The sequence below is a fragment of the Ascidiella aspersa genome, chromosome 6 (assembly GCF_963924565.1).
Source record: "Ascidiella aspersa chromosome 6, kaAscAspe10.2, whole genome shotgun sequence".
NCBI classification, from domain to species: domain Eukaryota; kingdom Metazoa; phylum Chordata; class Ascidiacea; order Phlebobranchia; family Ascidiidae; genus Ascidiella; species Ascidiella aspersa.
In genome coordinates this window covers 16,602,653-16,614,782 of record NC_139452.1, presented here as the reverse complement: position 1 = coordinate 16,614,782, position 12,130 = coordinate 16,602,653, and the positions used below count along the sequence as shown (strand labels likewise).

The 12,130-nt window shown below is 37.1% G+C and overlaps 1 protein-coding gene across 1 annotated transcript; it reads right to left on the bottom strand.

Annotated features, from left to right (window-relative positions):
* Nucleotides 1–4,114: 4,114 nt before the first annotated feature.
* LOC146140508 (protein YIF1B-like) lies at nucleotides 4,115–9,923 on the bottom strand. The gene is made up of 8 exons (XM_083391159.1): nucleotides 7,194–9,923; nucleotides 6,748–6,962; nucleotides 6,055–6,159; nucleotides 5,895–5,973; nucleotides 5,721–5,778; nucleotides 5,483–5,638; nucleotides 5,256–5,349; nucleotides 4,115–4,677 (listed from the first exon to the last, which is right to left on the bottom strand). The coding sequence occupies exons 1-8, from the start codon at nucleotides 7,219–7,221 to the stop codon at nucleotides 4,522–4,524; spliced, it is 891 nt and encodes a 296-aa protein (XP_083247285.1). The 5' UTR covers nucleotides 7,222–9,923; the 3' UTR covers nucleotides 4,115–4,521.
* Nucleotides 9,924–12,130: the final 2,207 nt, after the last annotated feature.

Below are 12,130 nucleotides of genomic sequence, written 5' to 3'. Positions count from 1 at the left end.
TTACTGTGGCAATAATGATATTATAGTTACAGAAGACCAAAATACCAAAACCTTAAACCAGGCGTCGGCAACCTTTTTCCAGTCGCGGGCCAAAACCAAACTCAGAAAGGTCTCTGCGGGCCGCACAAAGTGTATACTAAGAATTGTGTTATTAAAATGTTAGAACAAAATCAGGCGGGCCTCGGTTCTTTTTTGCACTTGTTTAATTATATTTAAGGAGGTACTAAAGTGTGTTAAAGCGCATAAAAAAGCGTTTGTTTTGAAATTCGAGTTCACACGTCATCATCCATGCTACCAATGAAAAGTGTAATAAAACTACTTTGAGGGAACGCCATAACATTTAGAGTTAATCTAGCTTAGTGTTTGTGAACGTTTTTAAGCGAGGGCACACTTCGCGAGCGAAGCGAGGGCGATTTTTTTTGGTGTAGCGGCATTTGTTTTATAATTCTTGCAAGTTTTCATTACATTGCCGAAAATAAAAAAATATATATTAAAAAAAATATTTGTGAATATGTTTTCCGTTTGTCCGGGTCGCACTTAGCAGCCTAGCTTCCACGACGCAAGGGTAATGAAGCGAGAAATCTAGTTGAAAAGACAGCATCAAAACGTAAACAAACCGGATGTAGGATGATCATTCGCGCGAATAGTTAAAATGTATGTGAAATTGGTTTGTGTTCAATTTGTCAAAGAGGCGGCGGGCCGGATGAATTGTATCGGCGGGCCGGATCCGGCCCGCGGGCGGAAGATTGCCGACCCCTGCCTTAAACTAATCGGACGGTTTCAACATTTAAACGTGTTGGGTGATTCGGATGAAAAGTCGGGTATTTTCGCAGTTTTTATTTGTAATTACTTGAGATACTGCTGGCGAGACGTCCTTGGTACTGTACTGTTCCGCTTTGAATTTGTTATGAAATTAAGGTTTAGGACAAAACCATGAAGCATTTAATACAAGTTTAAATCTAGTATATAAATTGGAAAGTTTGTGGACGGTCACCGGTCGCCCGTCCACACACGTTCGCATGCGTTTTACGGAGACAGACAGAGCAACGTCGCTCACACTGCTCCCAAATTTTGTTTGAACATTTGTGCTTTCATGCTTTTTGCAAGACTCTTCAATCTCAGTCATTGTAATTGAAGAGTATATCTTCTGTAGTAGCATTTAACTGCAATATTACTCGATATTGCCCAATTCGACGTCACTATACACGTGACCGTTGTTCACTGACGCGTGACCTAACGCCAAATTGTGCGCTTTTAACGTTTCGCAGGCATTCTAATTTATACGTCTTACTGATAGGCGGCCGGAATCCACGCGGTATTATCGCGTGTGTACTGAGATTTGCGATGTAACAATCTCGAAGACGACAGAAGAAAATTCCATGGGCAAGTTGACCCACAATAAACTAGAGAATCAACAGCAAATCGTTACTCTCCGAAGACGCCAAATAGCTCTCCTATCAGCCACAGGATCGAATACCGTGCAAAAACAGTCCCGAAGATGCTCAGCCCTCTTCAGCGTTCGTCAGCATTCTTGCACCTCAAAGGCGTTCGACGCACCCAAAGTGCTTGGATGGATTATTTCCCACCAAAGATTTCCTCGCTTTCCAGAGGTCTCGACGAGTGACCCAGGAGTGAACGCTTCGATTGAATAAAGCGCAAGTCAACTTCATGCGTATGGAACGGACCGACTAGGATTTCTTCACGACCACCCAGTAAGACATTTGGTCGTTTGACGCTATAAAGACAATGTTTATCCGTGTAAATTTTACGGCAAATGCTACATGTCAATGCAACAAATCGTTATAAACTTTTGTGATACCAGAAAGGGACAATCTTGTGTTCTCAAGATGTAATTTTTAATATATTATGTACTACCAATTACTAAATTGTGTTGTAAAAAGTTCTTTTATATCGTGTCCCGCTTTTACGTTTCACACAGTGCATATTAAACGCCGCCCGCAGCGCCACTAAGGCATTTCCTGTTCTCACGCTTTTATAACATTGTGCGCTGGGGGACCGGGACCACATTGGAGCTGTATTTATACAGTTGACTTATTGTTCGCGAACCGAGTTCGAATTTCGACAGCACCGTACAAACGTTACCCACCTTTTCACCCTACCCTTTGTGAATCCACATTTAATATTGCCATTCAAACATGCTGTTTGGTGGCAAAACATTTGAAGGTCCTTCTGCAATATCGAAGGTTTCTTTACATAAACATGCTCCCCAACTTCAAAAGATTCCAGGCGTCCTCACAGCTCAACTACGGATTGGAACCAGCTTGTCACGAGAACAGCTTTCCGACCGCTTATTGTGATCGAATGTGATCTCAATCTTAAGTGCAACTCTGGTCGCACTTCAGCAAACACTGCGTTAAACTTAACAGCACAAGAATACGTGATGCAACGTCTTTGCCGTTCAACCAGCTTCAGTAAATTGAATTGTATTGACGAATCACATCGATTTACTGAATAAATCTCAAGCTACCTGAGATAGCCCTGCTACCTATGAAGATCCTCCGGGGAACGTTCGACTACGCAAATTTGCTAGACGACGCATTTCTACACCTCCTTGCCTCTAACGAACCCAAAAACCCCTTACTAACAAACTAACACCTGCAGCGTTACTGCTGACAGAGTTGGTGTCTGACAGCGCTAATATAGCGACACAGATGCCCAAATTATATGTTTGCTAAATACCCTTAAAGCCAAATGCTAAGCTTGCCGAATCGTGCAAGAAAATTTATCGCCATGTATATTATTCGATGTATAGCGTTTTCATCAATGTACGTCAGAAATTTATTTGTGTCATAAAGGGTTCGAGAAACCAAGAATTCATTATTTACAAAACAGACAGCCTTGGCTTTTATTTAAGTTTCTGTGGTCATAGAATCCACTGCCGATAATTTATTGCTTCCTGTATTGTATTTTTAAGTCGTTTGTGTACACATTAATCGCAGAGAAAAATATTTTACAAATTGCCCCCCCACCCCCCCAAAAAAAAAATTATAAAACACCGATAAAACGATATCTCTTTTTTCATTAATGAACCACCCTTCCTACGTCCGGCTTGTTCATTGGAAGGGGGATTCTGTTGCATATAACTGCAACATTACTCGTATTGCCCAATTCGACGTCACTATACACGTGACCGTTGTTCAGTGACGCGTGACCTAACGCCAAATTGTGCACTTTCAACGTTTCGCAGGGATTCTAATTCCAGCTATGAAACCTTTCTTCGTCCAGCTTGAATGCCCGCATAGTACGTGTATATTGACTTCTTGTAGTGCAAAGCTCTGAAGTTGAAGTCATGAATAAAGGTAGACCTGTGCAAATTTAAAACTTTTGCATCAGACGAGTGGACAAAAAAAATAACACGCAACTTTCAAAGAGATTGGTTAAAAAGGAGTAGATGTGCAGCTGTCATGTGCTTAGCCAGGGGGGCCCTGGCCACCCAAAAATTTATAAATATTGTACTCTTAACAGGCGCGGATCTAGGATTTCAGTTTGGGGAGGGCCATGGATTTTTTCAGATATGACGTCACAAAAGTATACCATTACGTGACGTCATAATTCAGCTAAAAATAACATCGGCTGGGCGAATAAACTAACTCCTGTAAAATAACGCGAAAAACAGACCTTTTGAAAGCACGAAAAAATAATAAGGTTAGCCTCTACAGTGGACCGGTTTCCTAGTTTGACCCGGTATGAAGAATATCGCTGAAAGACGCTACCATGTCTATTGTCTAAACATCTTGCTTTTTCCCGAAAAGGCGAGAGCAACCGCACATGCCACCGAAAAGCGCCGAGGCCACGTCGTAATAAAACCATAGCGTTGTCTGCTGCGGTCAGCTGTGGTTCTTTCATGACACTTCTCTCAATTTTTAAGTTGCTGTAGTTGGTTTTTGCCAAATAAGGTTGCTGAAATGAGCAGCGACAAATCAGATGTTTAGCACTAAAATGAAGTTCGGTCTGTCGGCATTGTACCCAGCTGTTGTTGGCTAATGACTTGACTAACGTTGCACCAGCAAATCCACCAAAAACCTATTAACGACTGTGGTCTTCGACTGCATAACCTATATCCCTTGTTTTAGCTCAACATCTCCTTTTTAACTACGTATTTATTGTTTACTACAGTATTCATAGCGCGGTACTGTTATACGCTCTTAACGGTTTCGTCAATGGCAATAGATTTGAATTTTTCTTTAGCGTAATATATTGACAAATAAAAACTTCGTTGAAATAAAATCTGAAAAGCAATATCGATTCATAGCTTTAAATATAAACTCTGTTGGAAGCGATAACATTAAAAATACAGTACACCACTTGTAGTTTAACCTTCCGTGCATACTTTAATTACTCGAAACCAAATCGGTGTATTATGGTGATAGTTTAGAAATATCTTAGTTACGCTTGGAGATTAGCGAGCTCAGTCAGCATGGTTCAGCCACGACAACAAAGAAGCTTCTGGATTCCTCTTATTCAACAGAACAATCAATTGAAACATCAACACCAACTTTATCATGCTCTTTGTCCGACGAGATGACGGGTAAGCCAAAACATAAACAGCGGCTGAATTAGGGCAATTATAAATGTCAAGTACATTCTGCGCGTTCCGCCTTGACCAAAACCATCGGTTGCAGAGTGGGGTAAGATTTTTAAACGCAACGTTTTCACCTGGTTAAAAAAATACGATTTGTATTTAAGGTTAAAAATGCTCTAATGATGTATAAACTTTTGACTAAAGTAATGACTAATGACATAATTGGTAAAACGAGGCTGGTTTTCCAAATATTGTATATATGAGTATCGTAATTAATATAGAAGACTATTGACGTAATCATTTAGTAAAGAAACTTAAAAGAAAAATTTTAATAATTCGCTACCCTGAAATTTAACAACAAAAATTTATACCTCCAAAAGTTTTCAGATCAACTGATGGTAATGCACCACCAAACAGTCATACAAACTTAAAAAGTGAATAATTATATATTATCAAATGGTAAGCTGCAAAGAATTGTCTCTAAACAAGGTTGATCTCTGTTGACATAACATACTCCCAAAGTCACGCAAATAAAATAGTTTAAATTATATTAATCAAACTGGCAAAATAAATAGGTTCTCAAAATGTAAAACATATACTACGAATAAATAGTTCAGGTTTGAAATTTTAAGTAAACGACATCACACACCTAGTGACATATCAGTTTTACAGTTGTATTTTCTAAAACACCAAAATAATTATAACAACTTACCAAAAAGTAGCCAATTGTAATGCTCATATAAGCCAGTGATATCCAATATCCAAGTGAATGAAACAAGAACCCACAACAAATAATAACAATCATTCTGTGAAAGAATTATATTTAAAAGTGTCGTTATCAAATGATTTATTTATGTATAAATTATATATACTCATTTGGCAAAAACTAAAGGCATATATATTTAACAAATAGAACAATAATACTGTGTTGTTACTTACCCAACATATTTGTATCCTATGTAAGACAGGACATCCCAAGTTGACAAATCAGTTCTGGCATTAACCAAATATAGACTAAATACAATTATGGCCACTTCAATTGCTAACCAAACCATAGCACTGCTTGCTTGTATTCCCAATTCCTCGGGTGTAAACCTTGGTAAGCAACACATTTGAGGCAGTAAATATACAGCAAAACATGCAATTCCTTAGATATAGAAGAGCAGACAAAACTTACTTGTCAGTTAAACCCAATGAAATCCCAGCCAACAGGATGTAGGTGACATATGCCATAACTAAAAAGATAAACAAGCATTTATATGTATTATGCAAACTTTGGAGCACACGTTTAAACACATTTAAAAAAATATCATTGTTAAACCAAACACAACACTAAAATTCGAGATTGTACCTGGTATATAGAGGTCTGGTGCATTTACATCAAACCTTGGCGCAACAGGATTATCTTGTTGGTATTGGACACTCCACTCCTAAGAATAAATATAATTAGCCACATTCAGAAATAATAAGTACAAAAATGTTACCAATAACAAGTTAATAAACTAGCTTACCTTGTGAGTAAATGGAAAAGAGATAAGAAACAACTTTTTGGCAACATATGTTGTATCCACAGCAAAATAGTATTTTAACTTTGACACAGAGATGTAGCGATCCATCTTAAAACATTGTTTATAAAAAGTTAACGACATTGTAAATCTAATATGATATCATATGAAGAAAAGTCATACAATAAAATTATGTGCTGTAATAGCAAAGTTTTTTACAAATATATATATAAAACTTTTAGACTTAGACTTAATGTTGGCAAAACATTTACTTAAAATGCAGTTTTGCTTGTGATAAAACTTAGGCTTATTAATTTTATTAAATTTTTACACGTAAAACAGTTTGCCGACTATTCAATTTGTTTCTGGTATTTGTTATGAGTATTGTGTAGTATTAGTAAGAATTAAACAGAAAAAAATGAAGTCAATAAGTTTACTTTTGGTAGTGACCCACTTCAAAACAAACTGGGAATCGAACTTCAGAAAAGACTGGTTTTAAAAGTAACTTATTTAAAACTTTATTCAATTTGCTAAAGACTTGGGTGGGACATAGCTCATTTTAAAATTACTTGTTTACAACCCTTCACTGTAACATGGTGACAGGAATTTGGGGCACATATAACAGCAATTATTTCCTTCAGTTGGTTGCTTATGTCCTGCAGTAAAAATGAATAATATAGATTTGTATAAATAACATACATTTTTCTCTAGCATTTCTTTTCCTTGACCAGCAAGGGTCTGGCCATATTGCATAGCCATATTGGCCATGGGATCATTCATTAAATTGCCACCAGGAAATTGACCACTTTGCATACTGTAACCAGCAGCAGGGTTGTAGGCACCCTGTGTTCCAGCACTTGTATCCTCAAACAGCTGAGGCTCGTGTAGTGGGCCCCTCCTTTTTGCCTGTGAATCTGTTCAATTAAAGTAACACCATGTAATTCATGATGCCCCTCAACAAAAAAAAATATATATATATATATATATATAATAAACACTATTATTTAAAGTTTTATTTTGTGTCTTCAACCAAAACAAAAAAATCTGGTATGAAATAAAATTACATGCTTCACTCTTTTTATAAATTAAAAAATCTTTAACCTAAAACTCCATATTAGAAAACATAATAAAGTTACAAGCCCTACTTGTTCGATGTCCCATCGAGCCATCCATATTAAAAATCTATATTATAATTTTAATAATAAATAATTGATGTTGACCTGTAAGTAAAAAACATTATTATAGTTTAATTAAGGTCACAATTATATTATATAACAAAATAGTCTCACAAAATAGTAATTTAATGCATTTATTTCAGTGATACTAACCCACAGCATCTGGTCATTTACCACTATGAAAATAGTTTGAATCCCTTTTTAAAGATTTAGAAGAAGAATTGGGTGAGATGTTTTAGTTCTAGTGCATAATAGAGCAGGGGTAGTCAATCATGTTTCACAGGGGCAGCATAAAAACATCAAATAATGTGGTGGGTGGGTCAAAAAACAAGATCTCACATTACATACACACAATATGAGGTTATAATGTGACGTAATCAAACAAGTGTGCTTAAGAAACATGTTATAACAGTGGGATTTGTGTGCAAATATTCACCTGAAGTCCTATTTTAAAAGGTGGCAAATCTTGAAAGTAAGGGAGGAAGTGAGTAAGTGTCACATTAAGCACAGATAAAACATATCTACATTGCTTTTATATTGGCAATTATCAAGTTGTGGAGGCCGTTGACTTAACAGCTACAAGGTTTCACAAAAAAGGAAGTTCGCTTAAAGAAGAAACAAGTGTACAATGCTTTTAACTTTTAAGTTGCACATGTGTTACTTACGATACAAATGGTCATATTATTAATATGCTATAAACCGGCGAAACAAGAAAAAATAGCATTCACTAAATTAGGTTAAAAAACCTTGAATCGAATGTTACAGAGATCAGAAAACGTCCACAGATGCAAATTTCTGTCATTTTATAAGACGGAATACATGTGATCCAAGTGCAAAAAACATATTAATAAATATAAGGCTAAGTTTCACAAAGTTTTGTTTTAACAAGTGTCGCAGTAAAATAGGTGCCTGTTGTCTAAAAAAAAGGCCAAAAGGCGTAAAACATATGAGAAAGCCAGAGATCATGCCTAATTTCCATTTTAGTTGTAAACAAAAACGTTTGGAAGGGTCATGACTGGATATCTTTCCCTAATAAAAGTGGTGTCCATATATATGTTTCCATCAAACATTAAAAAGTTGCACTTGTTTTTACTTATGTGCCTTACTGACTACATAGTCAAATTTTTTACTGAAACAGGCTAGAACAGAATTTTGCAGGTGTGCAACAGACAAAGTTCATGCATTGAAAACATCTAGATCAGTGTTTTTAATGTGGGTTGTACCGGTGAAGCCTGCCAATATATTGGTGCAGCTTGGATGTTTTAGTAGTGGTGCATCAATCACATATGGGACATCAGGCCATGGCCTCCAACCAATGTAACCTATTTTCTTTGTTTAAGCATATCATGATCATCCTTTGGTTCAGATTCTAAAATACACTAACAGTTTTCAAATAAATGTTATCTATAGGATGTTTTCACTGGCGATTGATTTCCGAAAAAAACACTAAAATTATGCAAAACTTAGTGAAAATTAAATCTAATACACTATCACCACTCGGGCCGGATTAAGGGTACTGTAGGCCTAAGGTTGTTTACTATAAACGGTCCTAGTTTTGCAAACCAAGCTAAAACGTGCATGAAATATTATTTACTACAAAATAACATAAAAATATTTATTAAATGTAAATATAATAAAAAAATTGTATATATGTGATATGGAGACCTTATGACAGGGTTCCCAACCTGTGGTACATGAAGGTTTTTTAGGTGGTACGAGAGTAGCTTCAGTTTTTTTCACAAAAACCTGGATTCACAACTTTTATATTTTGTTTATCTATTTTTTTACAAAAAAAAAAATCCCGAAGCCTATTCATTGTTGCGTAACTATTCCTGTTGTTTCGTAACAATGCGATCTTTAAAATACAGGTCATGCCGATTGCAGGCAAGGAGCACAGTTGCTTTGAAAAGCTGTACAACGCTGCTGGACAGTGGGCGTTAATTATGTCAAATGATTGCTCTTGATAGATATTATTTACTGTTTTATAGCTAACTCTACAAATAGCATTGAATAATGCTAGTTGTAAGCCAGGGGCCGCCAGCCTACGGCCCGCCGCCTCTTAGACAAACTAGACTAGAGTCCATGATGGAAAACGTATTCAAAAGTATTGGGCATATATTTTTTTTTACTTTTTTTAAATTTGAAAGAAATGCCGTTATACCAAAAAACTCGCGCTCGCGAAAAAAGGGTAACAACAGTTCATTCTGTTCCTACAGCTTTGTTCATTTCATTCCAACAGTTCATTCTATTCCGATTATTCCGTTCCGACCATTCATCAAATTAGTTTCAGCCCTATTCCGACCATTCCGTAAATTAGTGAGCGTTCCGACCATTCATCATTCCGTAAATTAGTGTTACCCGATTCTATGATTAGCCAAATTTTGCTTAGGGCACTCGCTAGTTGGGCGAGTGGGTGTCAATCAGCGCTTGTCTGGAGTACATTTTTAGAACCTTACTGAAAACCTTTTTTATTTCAGAAGCTTACTAAGTAACCTTTTGGTTTTATCATAACTTTTCATTTTTTTTGTGCAAAAAGACACAATTGCAGTAAACCGGTAATTAAATACAGTACTATAAATTTCCAACGGTTCGGGGAGTCGCCTGTCAGTGCTTCGTAGTAAATATCCATATAACATAACTGAAAAAACAAACAATTGAATAAAATAAAAGTGATGCTTTTTTTACAGTAAAACTAGATGTGCCGGAGTTGAGGGGTGGTTGTTGTTGTACGTGTAACATTAACTCGGTCAACCGCGACGTGTTACAAAATCAGTTAACCGTTTAAAGCAGTGCTCCGCAACCTTTTATCACTTGCGGCACACCAACAGAGCTATAACAAATTCGGCGGCACATCTATAAAATATATGAAGTTCGACAATACACAAAAAAGTGTATATTTCAACAGGTTAGACATGACCACCGTGCTATCTGAACTCCACTAAATCGAAACTAAACAAACTGTCATAGCATTTCAAAGTGCATACTGTGAGGTCGCTTATAGATTTATTGTACATTCACATAATTTAGCATAGCTCGCTTTCAATAAAAGAGCTTACAGCGCGTAAAAACGGGTCTCGCAAGTAAGGCATGCATCAGTTGACTGTAGTGTTTAATCCAACAGCAGCGTGACACTATATAGCACAAGAGCGACTGCGATGGAGATTAGCTGAGTCGAATGTCGGCTACAGATTTGCCAGAACGGCCACGAAAGGAAATGAGTATCTAGGTGAAATATTTAACACTTTACCAGGCGAACACGCTATAATTACAAGCACAAACAGACATGCGTCGTTTCTCTACATCATTTCCTTCCTCCCTGGAAAACGAAAAAGGTCTCGAGCAGTTCGTTGGGCTGCGCTTCTTCTTTAAAATCTACCCAGGATCCGATCACGAGTCGACCAGCAACCGCAGAACATCGGACATTTGTGCAATATCGATCCAGCACGTATTGGAAATCGTGGTGTACAACAGAGCGAAAAATGTTCATGAATTCCTTGTCTTGGCGGCAAACGGACAATTCCAGGGGTAGCTGATTGTACGACACGATGCAAGTCTGAAATGGTACTTAAAAGGCACAATAAACAACAATGCAAAACACTTTTGAATAGCCTATAATGCAGAAAATTATCGTCTTAAAACGCAGTTCGAATTTCAAATCGCAAAACTGAAGTTAGCTGCTTAGAGTCTTTTGCTCTAGAATACCAATTAAAAGGGGGTAAGGTGCTAATCTCAAAAACGCAAAAACAAATTACATCGCCTAGTCCACATTAGATGGGTTCCCTAAAGCAGACATAATAACCTTGGCGCAAAAGGTTATTCTAGAAAGTTACTTTCTGCATGCTAGTAACTTCATGTGGGCTATATGACGGTTATCTCATAACACCGTCTGAAAGGTAAATGAGGCATCAAAGGCCTTAGCAATCATGGGTTTATAATACCCAGAGCATGTTCGCTTGCAGTCACAAATGAGATAAATCTCGCGTTATGTTGGGAATTGGCAACAAGGTTTGGCCTTCTGCTCTGTTTTCCTTCTTATAAATCATAACGGTTAAGTGACGCAGGAATTTCAGACAAAGTGATCAGGTTATTTTGGGTGAGATATAAAACATCAATCACCATAACACGTGACCAGAGACAGTAGCCGCAGTGGCTTTGACACTTTAGAAGTAACGACTTCTGTAAGTGCTGGTTGAGATAGAATCTATCCGTTTATTGGTTTTGAGATTAGGTATCACGAGAGGTGTTCGCAGTCAACCTCGATCGTAATATTTTCACCTTAAAAACTTTACCAAAAAAAGGGCCATAATTTCGCAACAATAACTTTAACAGTCTTGCGTAACCACTAATTTGAAGCGTCAAACGATTTTTCTCTGCATTACGGCTAATCAAATATCAAATTGACAAGCAATAACGCTGGCATAAACTTGTTAACAAACGTTTCAACAAATCATAACTGATTGGCGTAGCTTAAAAATACTTACAAACGATAAAACTGCGCTAGCAAACCAAATTAACTCATATTTTCTATGCAACCTGACAGTATGCATAAAATTTAAATCAGAAGGGTTTAATTGCGTGTTCATATCTCAGTCGGGGTCTCCAATGTATATTTCAACAGGTTAGACATGACCACCGTGCTATCTGAACTCCACTAAATCGAAACTAAACAAACTGTCATAGCATTTCAAAGTGCATACTGTCAGGTCGCTTATAGATTTATTGTACATTCACATAATTTAGCATAGCTCGCTTTCAATAAAAGAGCTTATAGCGCAGTAAAAACGGGTCTCGCAAGTAAGGCATGCATCAGTTGACTGTAATGTTTAATCCAACAGCAGCGTGACACTATATAGCACAAGAGCGACTGCGATGGAGATTAGATGAGTCGAATGTCGGCTAGATTTGCC

Excerpts from the sequence above, each read along its gene's own strand:
- LOC146140508 (XM_083391159.1), bottom strand. The coding sequence starts at position 7,221 with ATGGATGGCTCGATGGGACATCGAACAA. Across the intron at positions 5,974-6,054 it reads CTTTTCCATTTACTCACAAG|GAGTGGAGTGTCCAATACCA; the intron begins GTAAGCTAGTTT and ends ATTTATTCTTAG. Across the intron at positions 5,779-5,894 it reads ACCAGACCTCTATATACCAG|TTATGGCATATGTCACCTAC; the intron begins GTACAATCTCGA and ends TTATCTTTTTAG.